Here is a 16,926-nt window from a genome sequence, read left to right on the forward strand (position 1 = left end):
AGGATAGCAAATGTGGTTCCCTTGTTCAAAAAGGGGAAAGTGTTACCATCACTATTCTGACTTGAAATATATTGCCATTCCTTCACTGTCGCTGGGTCAAATCCTGAAAATCCCTAATGGAAATGTGGGTCCAACTACAGAAAGTGGACTGCAGTGGTTCAAGAAGGAAACTCACTGCCACCTTCTCTTGGGTGGCTAGGGATAGGTAATAAACGTGGGCCAACATCAACGCTCAGGTTCCATGATGAATAAATAAAAAACCTGGAAGTTCTGGTGTTACTGGGACTAAAGAAAGGCAATTTAGTCAGGGGTCAACATTGAAGATTGCTACCATATCTTGTCTGAGGTTCTCTGGTTCCCCTTCAAGGAGCGAAAGAGAAATTTCTCCAAAACTGTGTGCAGGAGAGCTGCGTTAGCTTTCTGAAACAGCTATCCATTTAATCTAATTCTACTACCATTTGCAATACTTTTTTTTTTCTTTACTCAGACCCCCGTACATACTTCTTTAAAAGACTTTGAAATTTGCTTTCATCACTGTTTTGCAAAATATTCCATTTCTAACACCTCTCTAAAAGAATCCTCCTTACCTCCTGCTTTGTTGATCCTCTCGTTACCAAAACTTATAAACTTGTAACACATAATTTGAAAAGGTTACCTTGCTGTCATTTACTTACCTCCATCAGTCATGCTGCTGCCCTTTTCTTCCATATCTTGTTTCACCTTTTCTAATTCTTCACTAATCTGAAAGATATGCACAAAATATTGTAAAAGATCTCGGTAGAATTTTTAAAAGTGAAATGATATAAAGTAGTTTTCAAACTTATTAAAATAAAAGCCATTAGGCCTGGAGGGAATAATTTTTAAATTCTCTAATTTTACTATCACATTCTCTTTCAGGCATTAATTCATGTATTATTGGAGTAACCATGAAACACATATCCTTCAAGCATTAGTGACAAAATATACAACTATCAGCTTTTTCGCCACAAGGGGTAACAGAGACAAACAGAATCCTATTGTCACTTGAATTTTCCAACACATGCCAAAGTCGTGATCAGGAGTTTGAAATCTTATCCAACATTTTTCTACACTAGCTAAGGACCATTGAAACAAACCAATGATGTGCACACAATTGGCTCTGATGAGATCAATTAGTTGAGGACAGATTAAAATTTGGAGCTGGTTTGTTATCTGCATATCACACAGTGTGTTTACCTTCTGAGGGAAGGTGACAAAAAGGTATTTTAAATAAATAAAAGCTATTAAGTTTCCTGCAAGAAAATACAAGAAGTGGTGCTACAGTGACAATATGAATGGATGAACAATCCAGAAGTCAAGTTGGAACTTTACACTCAGACAAAAATCAGTCCTTTTATGGGAGAGGAGAAAAACAAGAATAAAAACCCATCTGGTTTATTACTGTTCTTTAGGGAAGGATATCTGCTGTCTTTACTTGGTCTGGCCTAAAAGGTTGTTCATTTTTATTTACCCTCTGAAATGGTCTATCAAGCTCAGCTCAAGGGCAAATAGGTATCAGCAACAAATGTCAGCCTTGCCAAAAAGTTCCAGAGAAGCATAAGAAAAACCTTCAGATCAAATTAAAAACTGACAAACAGTTTTTCAGTTAATAGTAATTCTACCTCAGACAGAAGTCGGGTTCGTTCTGTTACACCTCCACTTCCTTGCTGGTATCTATCTTTGGCCTACGAGAAAATTCAACAGATTTATAAAATATAAATGAAGAACTAAGATTAAGAACTGCTATATTAAAGAGAACATGGCAGATTACCTCATTTAGTTGGGTCTGAGCAGCGCGGAATTCCTGAATCAAATTCTCCAACTGGTTGTTAACATATTTCTCCCTACTGCTGACCTTTTCCAGTGTTCGACTAATTTCATCTTGAAGCCTGTCCAAGTAACTCTGTCAGATAACAGCAAATTCAGTGAAGATGAATTAACTTGAAATATTAAAAACGAGAAGAAAAAAGGACTGGAAGGTTTAAAAAAAAAATCACTTCCACATAAATAGCAGAATGCCAACTGATTGAATACATTTTCATTTTATTATACTTTACTCAGCTTAAGATTGCTGTACATATGTGGTCAACTGCATTTACCAACAGAATAATAATGACTTGATTGTGATGTGCTTTGGAACATATGGAAACTCTAGTGCAAGTTATTTCCTTCTACAAGCACTAATTCTTACTTATCAACTAAAATGGCAAAATCCAAAGCACACCACTGCCAGACTAGCTTGCCTCCAGACTATAACGATGCCCCAGAAAGTAAGTATTTGTAATGGATTACTTATAGAAAAATAAAGGATGATTAATAGCAAGTCAAAAGAGACGCAAACTCAACGCAAGGCTACAACCTCAAAAATGAAATTCAAAGCATGGTACTATAAATAGCAACATTAAATTAAGACAGATACGAGGAAAACAAAACAAATGTGACATATACTGAAGATAAAAGACTTGGTACCATTTTATATATGAATGCACAAGTAGTACAATAAAATTGGAAAATACAAACAATAAAAGCTAGAGATAAACTACAAGTCAAAAATGTCAAGGAGATTAAATCAGCACCTGACACACACTATCTACTCAGTACCTTTGAAACAACCATGTGACCTCTGGAAAATCCATCTGGGAGACAAAATAAGCACTCATTCAGTAGACATGTAGCATCCTTACCTGCAACTACACATATGACTGTTTAAGAGTCATAAGGCATGGTCATTTGTTGCAGACTCTACCATTCCACAGTTACAATGGCTTGAGTTTGCAACAGTGGCTGCCTGCAGCCATGCTACCTTTCATTAGGCTGAGTGATAAAGGAGAAGTTTCTTGCAGAGAGCAGCTCACTCCCATTCTGTTCCTCATAATGAAGCAACATATTCAGTGGAGATCGTTGGTCACACTGGTCTGCTGATGAGTTGTATGAGATACGTTTTGAATAGAATCCAAAATTGTTCAATACGGAAGAGGCCCTTCAACTGATCAAATACACTGCCAAAACTGTGCTAAATCCACATTAGTCTGCTTTCCAGAAAATGGCCCATAACCATGAATGCTCTGACATTTAAACTGTTTAGCAAGCACTTTTTGAAAGTTGTGAGGTTACACTCCCCTACTACCCTCCCAAACCATGCATTACATCCTACCATCTCTTTGGGAGAAAACATTGTTTCTCAACTCCCCACTAAACCTCCTGCCTTTAACCTAAAAGGTGTCTGTGATTGAAATGTTGTAGTGGTAGCATTGCAATGAATTTCATAAGACAGCTCCATGCTGCAATCTGATACCTAATATTAGGAACCATAAATTTGACCATTGTTACCCAGTCATAGTTCTTGTTATTACTTTCATTATCTGTTTCAATTGTACATCCACTAGTTTAATATTGGAATAGTTTAACCACACAGGAGCATAATATTTTCCAACTAAGCAAGTCAGCTAGCATTTTGTTGCTCAGTGTTTGTGCAAAAAATCCTCAACTTGAGCCCACAAATTTATTTAACAATGCTCCTTATGATTTAAGGATTAAGAGATCAGACATCTTTATATTTAAATAAGGTGGTACCTTTGTCTCTTTAAGAGAGGCTTCAATTCCCTCTTTATGCTGATGCATTTGGTCAACATGAATTCTCCAATCCTGTTAAAACAAGGTAGTTTATATTACTACATATTTAATTAAACATAGACAACACATTAGTTGTATTCTTTATTGAAAAATTCAATTGCCTCTGTTGTAACATAGGAAATATCACAGCCTTGTGCACAGCAAACTGTGAGCACAATGTGGTAAACCAGACTGTTTTTTAGGATGCTGATTGAGGGCTAAATATTTGCCAGTTCACCTGAATAGCAACCTGCTCTTCTCTGAAATATTGCTACAGGACATTCTGCATATATTGAAAAATAAAGAATGACTAGCAGTAAACTCGATGGACAGAAACACAATTGAAGGGTTCTAATAAAAAAAAGTGATTCTTAAGTAAAAACATTAGCAGAACCCATATTCAATTATTGCCTGAACTTGCTTATCATCTTTGACAGGTTGCATGAGTTCATTTTAATTTTTTTCTATAATAACAAAGAACCTAACAGGTGAATTAATAGTCCAACATGTAGATACATTACTGCATTAATGTTCTGGGGAAACAAGACTGCATAAATAGATTATTGTTAATACATCCTCACTTTTGCTAAAGTTGTATGTAGAGGAAAAAAGTGTACTCACTTGGTGCTGACAATATTTAATTAGCTAATTAAATAATAATGTTCCTCTGCCCTAATGTGTTTCTCCCAATGTCAATACTTGTTTCATATGATTTCTTACTCCTCAGTACCATCTCAGGGACATGCACCCAGTGGAGGTTTGGTAGGAAATGACTCATGTAGCATTAGGGAGCTAAACAAAAACAAAACTACCTAGAGTATTGTTTTGGAGTCTTAGGACTCAACTCTTATTTTTGCAATGGAGGACCTTTGTGTAGGCCGTGGAATAAATTCAGAATATCTGTAAACAACAACTCTCTCCTGATTTGGAAGGTTCTGTGTTCAAAAACATTTAAACACATACTATAGGCTAGCACTTCAATGCAGGTGTCATCACTGCAATGAGATGTTAAATCTTTATATATATATTCATATATTCTTTAGAGTGTACATAAGATTTTGTGATGTTATCTGAAAAGCAAAGAAATCCTTTTGATGTTCTGGGCAATATTCATTTCTAAAACACAGTATCTGTCTCATTTGTTTACTTGCTAGATGTCAGGACTTGCTTCATTGAAATTGTTTGCCAATGTTTGTACAGGCACTGGTCTACTGAAAAGTGCTTTGGGATGACCTGAAGTTGTGTAAAGTTGTAGCTTTGAATAACTTTATTGATGAAACACCTGATAACTCTCTCACTGGCAAAATCTATTCCGATCTCACATTTTTAAAAATCAACCATCTCTAAGTGTTTTATCGCCAAAGAATCGCATTGAAATAATTGCCTCTGTTGTAACATAGGAAATATCACAGCCTTGTGCACAGCAAACTCCCATGAGCACAATGTGGTAAACCAGATTTTTTTTTTATGATGCTGATTGAGGGCTAAATATTTGCCAGTTCACCCGAATAGCAACCTGCTCTTCTCTGAAACATTGCTACTGGACATACTGAATCCAGTAGAGCAGGCAAATACAACTTCAATTTACATCTTATTCAAATGATTAGTTTCATAAGTCAACAAGTTCTTGCTTTTGATTTTTGTAATCAATTCCTGGAATAAGAACTTGAACAAGAGATGTGTATGCACCTTTGAAGTGGTTTACAGCCTTTAACTTTTACTCAGAGCTATTACATCAGGAGTAATTCTTTGATAACCTCTGTCTGCCGATTTTAAGCTAGACAGTTCCACAAATGTTGAGTCTTAGGATTGTAGGATTTATGTAACCATCCCACAGGAGACAAAGCTGCCTGAGAATGTTATCTCCCTCCAAATAGCTTGCTTAATAAAGCTTAGCTATGCTACAACCTTCCCAGCTAAATACACCTCCCCACTTAAGGAAGTGTATGAGATATTAGGAGTTCATTTCAGTTGTAACAGAAAAATTTAAATCAAACATTTCATTAATGTTGCTATTTTATTAACATAATAATAATCAACACACGGAGTAGATAAATATAGTGCTACACCAAAAGATACTAACAGATGGGAAGTGGGACCCAATGAAATAATGTGAAAAATGGTAAGTCTGAGGCTGGTACCGCAGAGAAGGGGAGAAGGTAAATAGTCAATGTAGGCAAGAGCAAGGCAGAGAACAAGGTAAGACAGATACATTAAACTGCATTTATTTCAATGCAAGAGGCCTAACAGGTAAGGAAGATGAACTCAGGCATGATTGGGAACATGGGACTAGGATATAATAGCTATTACAGAAATGTGGCTCAGGAAGGGGCAGGATTAGCAGCTTAATGTTCCAGAGTATGGGTGCTAAAGTAAGGATATAAAGGGGGGGAGGGCAAGAGAGGAGAGAGAGTGGTGTTTTTGATTAAGGATAACATTACTGCTGTACTTAAGGAGGATATTCCTGGGAGAAGGTCCAGTGAAGTTATATGGGTGAAACTGAGAAATAGGAAGGGGTTAATCACCTTATTGGGATTGTGCTATAGGCCCTCCCCAATAATCAGAAGGAAATTAAGAAGCAAGTATGTAAGGAGATTTTAACTTTCCAAACATAGACTGGGACTGATGTCGTGCCAAGGGCTTGGAATGGAGAGGAATTTGTTCAATGAACACAAGAAAATTTTCTTTTTCAGTATGTGGATGTACCGACTAGAGAAGTAGCAACACTTGAGCTTCTTTTGAGAAATAAGGCAGGGCAGGTCACTGTGGTGTCAGTGAGGGAGCACTTTGGGGCTAGTGAAAATAATTCGATTAGTTTTAAAATAGTTATCAAAAAAGATAGACCCGATCTAAAAAACTTAAAAGATTAAATTAGACCAAGTATTAGGCAATAACTTTCAAAAGTTGATTGGGAGAGGCTATTTGTAGATAAAGGGATGGATAGAAAGGGGGAGGCCTTTAAAAATTAGATAAGGAGGTTAGGCACACTATGTTTAATACGAAGGACAAGGCTGGTGTGTGCAGGGGATGCTGAATGACAAGAGAATTCGAGGCTCTGGTCAAGAAAAAGGAGGTATATGGCAGGTATTGACAGCTGGGATCAAGTCAATCCCTAGAGGAGTATAAGGGCAGTATAAGTACTTAAGAGGGAAATAGTGGAGGGCAAAAACAAGACACGAAATAGCTTTGGCAAATAAGGTTAAGGAGAATTAAAAGAGATGCTATAAAAACATTAAGGAAAAAAATAGTAACTAGGGAGAAAACAGGACTCCTCAAAGATCAACATGGGTGTCTAAGTGAGAAACCTCAGGAGATGGGTGAATTACTTCAAATAATTTGCATCAGTGGTTATTGTGGAGAAGGATATGGAAGCGAGAGGACTTGGGGAAACAAACAGTGATATTTTGAAAGCATCCATATTGCAGTAGAGGAACACTTTTACGTCTTAAATGCATATACATGGATAAATTCCAGGACCTGATCAAGTGTATCCTAGAACTTTGTTGGAAGCTAGGGTAGAGATTGGTGGGCTTCATGCTGAGATATTTGTATCATCAATAGCCACAGGGGAGGGGCTGGAAAACTGGAAGTTGGTTAAATGTGGTACCATTATGTACGAAAGGTGGAAGGGAAAAAGCCAGGGAACCACAGTCTGATGTTAGTGGCTATTAAGTTGTTGGAGGAGACTCTGAGGGACAGAATTTATAGGTATTTGGAAAGGCAAGGACTGATTAAGGAGAGTCAACATGGCTTTGTGTGAGAAATCATGTCTCACTGACTTGATTGAGTTTTTTGAAGAAGTGACAAAGTGGACTGATGAAGGCAGAGCAGTATACATTGTGTATATAGACTTCAGCAAGACATTCAACAAGGTTCTGCATGATAGACTAGATTAGACTCCCTACAGTATGGAAACAGGTCCTTCAGCCCAACAAGTCCACACAGACCCATTCCTCTAACTAATGTACATAACACCATGGACAACTTAGCATGGCCAATTCACCTGACCTGCATATCTTTGGATTGTGGGAGGAAACTGGAGCACTCGGAGAAAACCCACACAGACATAGGGAGAACGTGCAAACTCCATACATAGAGTTGCCCGAGGTTGGAAACGATCCCGGGTCTCCGGTGCTGTGAGGTTGCAGTGCTAACTACTGAGCCACCGTGCCACCCTAGTGAGGTTAGATTACGTGGATCCAAGGGGAGCTAGCCAATCAGATACAAAGTTGGCCTGAAGGTAGGAGACAGAGCGTGGTGGTGGTGTGTAACCAGTGGTGTGCCACAAGGATCGGTGCTGGGTCCACTGCTTTTCATCATTTATATAAATGATTTGGATGTGAATATAGGAGGTATGGTTAGTAAGTTTGCAGAAGACATCAAAATTGGTAGTGTAGTGAGAATGAAAAAGGTTATCTGAGAGTACAAGAGGACTTGATTAGAAGAGCCAATGGGCTGAGGAGTGGTAGATGGAGTTTAATTTAGATAAATGTGAGGCATTGCATTTTGGAAAGGCAAATCAAAATAGGAGTTATACAATTAAAGGTAGGACCCTGGGGAATACTGCCGAAGAAATGGACATGGAGGTGCATGTGCATTGCTCCTTGAAAGTGGAGTCACAGGTAGACAGAGTGGTGAAGGTGGTGTTTGGCACGCTTGCCTTCATTGGTTAGTGCATTGAGGGGCTGAGGAACTGAGGGGCAACATTTTGACACAGAGGGTGGTGCATGTATAGAACGAGCTGCCAGAGGAAGTAGTGGAGTCGGGTACAATTACAACAATTAAAGGCATCAGGATGGGTATATGAATAGAAAGGGTTTAGAGGGATATAACACTGGCAAATTAGGTCAGGTCAGTTTAAGTGTCCACAGTTTAAGTGGACCGAACCGTTTGTTTTCATGCTGTATAACTCAATGATTATACATCACACCAAATCCAATATAATCCAGTTTGATATTATTCAGAAGTATTTTAGAATATCTTAGAACATCTAGGAACACCTGGGAATAAAATATTTAACAATATGCAAGACGGGGCGGCACAGTGGCTCAGTGGTTAGCACTGCTGCCTCACAGCACCAGAGTCCCAGGTTCGATTCTAGTCTCGGGCAACTGTCTGTGTGGAGCTTGCACATTCTCCATGTGCTTGCGTGGGTTTCCTCCGGGTGCTCCAGTTTTCTCCCACAGTCCAAAGATGTGCGGGTCAGGTGAATTGACCATGGTAAATTGTCCATATTGTTAGGTGCATTAGTCAGAGGGAAATTGCTCTGGGTGGGTTACTCTTTGGAGGGTTGGGCCGAAGGACCTGTTTCCATACTGTAGGGAATCTAGAAGAGTATAAAGGAAGTAAGAGTATACTTAAGAGGGAAATCAGGAGGGCAAAAAGGGGACATGAGATGGCTTTGGCAAATAGAATTAAGGAGAATCCAAAGGGTTTTTACAAATATATTAAGGACAAAAGGGTAACTATGGAGAGAATAGGGCCCCTCAAAGATCAGCAAGGCGGCCTTTGTGTGGAGCCACAGAAAATGGGGGAGATACTAAATGAATATTTTGCATCAGTATTTACTGTGGAAAAGGATATGGAAGATATAGACTGTTGGGAAATAGATGGTGACATATTGCAAAATGTCCAGATTACAGAGGAGGAAGTGCTGGATGCCTTGAAACGGTTAAAGGTGTATAAATTCCCAGGACCTGATCAGGTGTACCCGAGAATTCTGTGGGAAGCTAGAGAAGTGATTGCTGGGCTTCTTGCTGAGATATTTGTATCATTGATAGTCACAGGTGAGGTGCCGGAAGACTGGAGGTTGGCAAACGTGGTGCCACTGTTTAAGAAGGGAGGTAAAGACAAGCCAGGGAACTATAGACCAGTGAGCCTGACCTCAGTGGTAGGCAAGTTGTTTGAGGGAATCCTGAGGGACAGGATGTACATGTATTTCGAAAGGCAAGGACGGATTAAGGATAGTCAACATGGCTTTGTCCGTGGGAAATCATGTCTCACAAACTTGATTGAGTTTTTTGAAGAAGTAACAAAGAAGATTGATGAGGGCAGAGCAGTAGATGTGATCTATATGGACTTCAGTAAGGCGTTTGACGAGGTTCCCCATGGGAGACTGATTAGCAATGTAAGAACTCATGGAATCCAGGGAGAACTCGCTATTTGGATACAGAACTGGCTCAAAGGTAGAAGACAGAGGGTGGTGGTGGAGGGTTATTTTTCAGACTGGAGGCCTGTGACCAGTGGACAAGGATCGGTGTTGGGATCCTTGAATTACTTTTTGTCATTTACATAAATGATTTGGATGCGAGCATAAGGGGTACAGTTAGTAAGTTTGCAGATGACACCAAAATTGGAGGCGTAGTGGACAGCAAAGAGGGTTACCTCAGATTACAACAGGATCTGGTCCAGATGGGCCAATGGGCTGAGAAGTGACAGATGGAGTTTAACTCAGATAAATGCGAGGTGCTGCATTTTGGGAAAGCAAATCTTAGCAGGACTTGTACACTTAATGGTAAGGTCCTAGAGAGTGCTGCTGAACAAAGATACCTTGGAGTACAGGTTCATAGCTCCTTGAAAGCAGAGTCGCAGGTAGATATGATAGTGAAGAAAGCGTTTGGTATGCTTTCCTTTATTGGTCAGAGTACTGAGTACAGGAGTTGGGAGGTCATGTTGCGGCTGTACAGGACATTGGTTAGGTCACTGTTGGAATATTGCGTGCAATTCTGGTCTCCTTCCTATCGGAAAGATGTTGTGAAACTTGGAAGGGTTCAGAAAAGATTTACAAGGATGTTGCCACAGTTGGAGGATTTGAGCTATAGGGAGAGGCTGAACAGGCTGGGACTGTTTTCCCTGGAGCGTCGGAGGCTAAGGGATGACATTATAGAGGTTTACAAAATAATGAGGGGCATGGATAGGATAAATAGACAAAGTCTTTTCCCTGGGGCCGGGGAGTCCAGAATTAGAGGGCATAGGTTTAGGGTGAGAGGGGAAAGATATAAAAGAGATCTAAGGGGCAACCTTTTCACGCAGAGGGTGGTACATGTATGGAATGAGCAACCAGAGGATGTGGTGGAGGCTGATACAATTGCAACATTTAAGAGGCATTTGGATGGGTATATGAATAGGAAGGGTTTGGAGGGATATGGGCCGGGTGCTGGCAGGTGGGACCGAAGGGTTGCGATATCTGGTCGGCATGGACAGGTTGGATCGAAGAATCTGTTTCCATGCTGTACATTTCTATGACTCTAATCAAAATAAAATATCTTTCAACATTTATATAAAGATTGGATAAAGTCACAACTTCACATTTACAAAACCTAACATAAGGAAACACAGCAAAACTGTAGACAAATGGAGGGGAAGTATATAACCAAAAGAATTTGAAGGTTGTGATGGTCATTATTTTTTCAAGAGAGCTATCACCACAGTCCTGGTCAGTATGTGTTCCTCAAATCAACACCACAAAACTGATTTCAATCATTATCATATTGCTATTCGTGACAGATTGGACAACTGGCTATCAGGTTTCCTACATTACAATAATACCTCACATCAAAGTACATTATTGATGTAAAGTGCTTTGAGATGTTCAGTAGTCATGAAAGGTACTATATGAATTTAAAGTATTTTTAACAAAGAATTTCAATCAAGTCAGTACATAAATCTCCATACTATAGTTAAATGTTAAACATTATACAAACTTTAATGCATCAAAGATAAAATGTGTTTAGAAAGGCAATGATTATCAGGTGCATTAAAAAAAGTATTGATTCTTAACCAGTACTTTTGATTCCACTTACAAATATTTTTTACAGTGCAATACTGGATTATGTTATCTGAATATTTAATTATACAAAATGGAGAAAATCCACAAAACTGGAAATCATGGTAGCCACTGATGAACCCAAGATATGACCTCTGAATGGTTTTCACTCATTAATTCAAATAACATACCTTGTTGTCAGTTCGGATTGTAACTTTAAGTTGTGGGAGAACTCGTTCCACTTCTAGATTCCATTCAGCAGCATCTGTTGTCGATTCTAAAATCTCTTCTGGTTTTGTGGACTCTGACCCCTCCTACATTTTAAATGTTTTTTTGATAAGTGAGACAATAACATTATTTCTCTACTTAACTGAATAACTAAGTGGATTACTGTTCCAACATCTGTATTAATGTGACGTTCCACTCACCCATTTCACTCGGGGTAGGCAGTGAAGTAGCAATTGATAGAGAGGGTCTCTTGCTCAAGGCCTTTCCACTCCTGGCCACCCTCCCCAACTCACCACCCCCCGCCCCCCCCCCACTCCCAACAAAAAAAGAACGCATGCAAAATTCATTCCTTCCTTTACATTGCTGAGTTCATTTAATTACAGCAGTAATAATCAGTAGCAAGTATCTATCTGTCATGTCATAACTAGGAAGATAACCCATTAGATAGTCAAGATTTAAAGTATTTTCATGGATTAAAAGTGACAAACTGAAGCAAAGTAATTTAAAAATGGAATTTAAAGCAATATTGGAGCTTGAATTTGTAAATGTTGGCACTTCATTACGTTTATAACAATGTTACCAATGATTCAAGCAGCTCAGATAACAGAATTTATATAAATTTGTCCACAGTGTTATGAGTAGATTTGCTTTTTTTTTGATGACTAGGAACATTAAACAGTACATGGCAAGACATTCTAAAAGTTGTGTACTTGTATATGGTAAATGAAGCCATAAAAAGGCTCATATTCCTAATGATCGGAGAATGTTTCAAAAGCAGGGAATACAATGGTACATAGGTACAGTATCTAAAATCTGGAACTTACGAGACCAATGCTGTGCCAGATTTCAAATATTACTGGGTTTTCAGTCAGGTGGTTCAAGTCAAGTTGGTTTGGGAGGGATCAAAGGTCATGTGGAGCACAGGACAGAGCGACATATGAGGACCACAACTAATCTGGAGCCAAACTACATGAAGGGAGTGCTAAAACAAGTTATGTAGGGTATTACTTTTAAATTTTACTGAATTAAAATTAATGCATTGATAATGACGAAAACATCTGGTTTTTAGACACTGCCAGTTTTCACTTTGCCAAATTTGAGGTATACTACCTGAAATAACTGCATAGAGGCTGGTATCCCATCACCAAATCACCCTTTATTTACTTGTGCACGGTACGCTGGCTGTGGCCAAAAAGCTCGGAGTCAATCCCCCGATTAGGACTTTCTAAATCCCCTGGTTATATGGGTCAGCCAGGGCTTCCTGATTGGCCCAGATTAACAACCCCAACCAAGGATCTTGTAGTCAAAAAGATCTACCTGATTGCAATCACTACATTACCGGTCCCTGTAAGTGGGTTGATAGTAAATGTAGGGACCGATCACTGAAAGTTTATTGAAAGAAAACTCACCATTTTCTGTCCCTGAGCTTTCAAAATCTCCAAATCAAGGAAAGACTCCCCTTCTTCAAAATCATCTGCTTCTTCCTGAAAATCAGTTTCAGGGAAAAGCTTAAAATCAATAAAATAAACTTGCAGATTTATCAAAAATTACTGAACTCTTTTCTTCCCCCCCCCCACTGTATTTTAGACTTTTCTTCTGACACACAATATTTCAGACACTGTCATCTATTGTGAGAATTACACAAACATTGGAACAGTAGACTGGAAAAAAAACAGAGGCCCATCTAGTTAGGTTTCTGCCATCATGATAGCCACATAATACAATAATATTTGAAAGCAATTGTTTTTGCTATCTAGGGTGGAAATGTCCCCTCCCTGGTGGGGCATGAGAAATAGCTAGAAAGTTGGGAAGATTGTGGCATAAATGTAAAAAGTCAGAATCTTGATATTGAGATAAACTGCTGTGATTTTCAAAGGTGTCACAGAATGGCTGCAGGACATTTTTCTGGGGGAAGGGTGATCAGCCTGAAGATGTGCTCCATGTTGGGACCAATGAATTAGGAAGGAAGGTGAAGTGGTCCTGCAGTCAAAATTTAGAGTGCTAGGCAGAAAACTGAAAAGGAGCACTTCAAAAGTAATCATCTAGGGATTAGTCCCAGTACCATGGGAAAATGAATACAGAAATAGATAGCTAAATGGCAGTTGGAAAGATGGTGCAGGAGGGAGAATTTCAAATTCCTGAGACTGGCTCTCAAGATGATGGCATCTGTATGGGCAGGACCATTTGCACTTGAACGTAGCTGGAAATGAATTGCTAATTGAATATTTTGATGCTGCTATTGGGGAGGCTTTGCAGGATGCAAGACCCATGAAAAATTATGAAAATTATCAGGGTGCACCAAATACTGAGAGACAGATAGCATTAGAATAGAGAATGCAGAATATGGAAGAAATTAAAACATTCTAAATAGGACTGTGCTGTATATATGTGAATGCACAGAATATAGTAAATATATTTGGTAGTTCCAGTCGCAGGTACTCATGTGGAATTATGAAGTGGTGATAGTGGAGACCTGGCTGAAAGAAGTGCTAGACTGGATGTTAAATATTCCTGAGTAACAGGGTATTCAGAGGAAAGTTCAGAAAAATTAAAAGAAAGAAGGATGTTCATATTGGTTAAAGGAAGCATTGCAGTACTGGAGAAAGAGGATACCTTGGAGAGGTCAAGGACAGAATCGATTTGGCTAGGACTGGAAGGATGCAATTACATTCTTGGTGCAGACGACAAATTTGTGGGAAGGAATTAGAGGAATAAACCTACAAGGATCAGACATCTGCAAGCATCTTTGAAGTCACCATAATGCGGGACATTAATTCCCCGAATATATAGACTGGAATAGTAATAAACATTTGTTTTGAAAATCAAAATAATAAAAGTTGGCAAATGATTAACTATAACTTACAATCAACTCATCTTCCAGCTTATTCAATGTCAATTCAGCATCATCATCCATTAATGCCTCCTCTTCCATCTCCTCTGCTGGATACTCAGGCCTAAATCAATACAGCTGTGATTAAAATTGTGGTGATGTGAAGATGCTGGTTTTGGACTGGGGCGGACAAAATTGGAAGTCACACAATACCAGGTTATAGTCCAACAGGTGTATTTAAAATCACAAGCTTTCAGAGCACTGCTCCTTCATCAGGTGAAGTAGAGAGAGGTGCACAGGCACAGAATATACAGAGGAACCTCGACTATCTGGCATTCGATCATCCGAATTTCCAGTTATCCGAACAAGATCGCAAGGTTCAGATGCTTGGCTAAACTATGTTATCCAGCATTCAATTAACTGAACGAAATACTCCCCGCCTGTGTCCTTTGGATAATAGAGGTTCCTCTGTTTTCCACGGCTGTGCACCTCTGTCTACTTCACCTGACAAAGGAGCAACGCTCTGAAAGCCTGTGATTTTAAATAAACCTGTTGAAGTATAACCTGGTACTGCCTGACTTCCAGCGTATGTTATACTTACCACACATTTAATTGTGAAGATGTCGAATGGTATTACTGTCAAAGAGCATAACCAGCATTTGACGATAATGGCTGCCATTTTTATCAATGTGACAGCATATCAAAATCTTTTTAAAGAAAACTACTTTGTTCTGATTCTAGAAGAAACTATAAGATTAACTGTAAATTGTAATTCTGTACTCATGACGTTTTGCTAGAACTTTACAAGGCACTAATCAGAGCACAGGTGAAATACGGAGAAATTTTGGCCCCCTTATCGAAGGAAAGATATAGTGACATTGCAGGCAGTCCAGAGAAGGCTCACTAGGCTGATACTAAGGAAAATAAAGAGCATGAAAGCATGGGAAGGGTTAAAGCATGGAGGCCACTGGCAATCTGTTGAAAGGGGTCTGTGGAATGATACACTAGTCAAAAAGGTCACTGTGGCAATGCTCTTACACCAATTAGCACAGTAAGATTGAAACTGAAAGGTCACTATGGCAGGATAAACTAACACAGTTACTAAAGTCAGTCTCGCCTGCTAAATATCATCATGGCAGGATTGGGACAATAAATATTTGGGACATGAAAATAAATAACTAATTAATAGTTAGTAGAGTCAGCCTGCTTGAGATCCTCGACAGTAAAATCATGGCATTAGAATCATTAAGTAGGGTTTGGAATGAAAGACCATTGTTGCAAAGATAACATAAATATCTAATTGTGACATTAGAATAACATTAAGTAGAATATAGAAAATACCATTGTGGCAGAACTAAAGAGATAATGGGAACTAACATCATTGGTTTATTGTATAGCTGAAGTGAGATAATTTTGATTAACACATTTGAACTTGCTGATAAGCTAACAGAAATGTGATTAAAAAAACATATAAAGAACCACAGACCCTGAGGTTCGGGGGCATTCAGTAATCTGCTTTCTGAGTGTCACAGTTTTTTGTTTGCGGATAAAAGACCTTCTTGAAGAACTCTCTGCATTTCCTGGTGATTCTCTACATTTTCACCACGATAAATTTGGCGCTGCGAGCAGGGTCGTGCAGAGACCTACCTGGAAAGAGGGCAGCATTAACAGGGCACTTCTCAGTCCACCGGGGATACTCCCGAGACTGACAGAATAAGGGTACCCAATAAAAAAAAAGTTAACATTTTTGCTGTGAATTCGGACTATATTCTGTTGGCTTGGGGTGGTCCTTGGGGACTCAGACGTGTGGGAACCTGCCGGAGGGTCTCTCCAATCAAAGGTCCAAGGCGAGGGGTAAATTGTGGCTGAAGGACATGGAGAGTTGGTCAAGAAAACTGCTCAGTGGGGTAAGAGGTGAGTAAGAATAGAACATAGCAATTGCCTGAGTAAAAAGTCCACGTGCTGGTAGTAAACAGTCCACGTGCTGGCAGTAAAAAGTCCACATGGTGAATATAAGACCCTATAGATATCGTCTCGTGGTAAACGAGGGCCTGAACAGCAAGGGCAAAATAAATAAAGAGAAATCCACTGGGAGAAAGTGAAAACCCGGCTGCCTACTTGGAGAAACAGTTAAAAAAAGTGGAAGGCTGGAAACAGAGCAAGACAGAGACTAATCAGTTGCTGACCACAATGATCTGAAATTCCATCATTGAAGCGATGCCCTTCCAAGTCAGGTCAAAACTGGAGGAGGTGGTGGGTCTGACATCATCAATGAGCCACCAGGAATTTAGAGATCATGTAGCTGATGCAAAGAAAGTGGCGCAAATGCCGCTCGAAAAGCTTAAAAAGAAAGAAAAAGAGAAGGCTAAAAAGGTGTTGCCAGTAAGAACTGACACAGTAATCAACACTGGCGTGAATCAAGTGCCGGCGAAAGTGGGGGGTCCTATCAGGTAGCAGGACAGGGGCCAGAAAG

At 39.3% G+C, this 16,926-nt stretch overlaps 1 protein-coding gene across 2 annotated transcripts in view; it reads right to left on the reverse strand.

Moving 5' to 3' along the window:
- The window catches only part of ift57 (intraflagellar transport 57 homolog (Chlamydomonas)), a 44,780-nt gene that overhangs the window by 8,099 nt on the left and 19,755 nt on the right, over window positions 1-16,926 (reverse strand). Inside the window, exons 4-10 of one of the 2 annotated variants that reach the window (XM_043690229.1) lie at window positions 14,487-14,577; window positions 13,033-13,107; window positions 11,587-11,709; window positions 3,592-3,663; window positions 1,790-1,921; window positions 1,641-1,703; window positions 675-741 (exon numbers count right to left, since the gene is read on the reverse strand). In XM_043690229.1, the coding sequence (XP_043546164.1) occupies window positions 675-741; window positions 1,641-1,703; window positions 1,790-1,921; window positions 3,592-3,663; window positions 11,587-11,709; window positions 13,033-13,107; window positions 14,487-14,577 (623 nt within the window). The remainder of the gene's footprint in view (window positions 1-674; window positions 742-1,640; window positions 1,704-1,789; window positions 1,922-3,591; window positions 3,664-11,586; window positions 11,710-13,032; window positions 13,108-14,486; window positions 14,578-16,926) is intronic. The other variant, XM_043690230.1, reaches the window with a different exon arrangement.

Source organism: Chiloscyllium plagiosum, chromosome 5, assembly GCF_004010195.1.
Source record: "Chiloscyllium plagiosum isolate BGI_BamShark_2017 chromosome 5, ASM401019v2, whole genome shotgun sequence".
Taxonomy (NCBI): Eukaryota; Metazoa; Chordata; class Chondrichthyes; order Orectolobiformes; family Hemiscylliidae; genus Chiloscyllium; species Chiloscyllium plagiosum.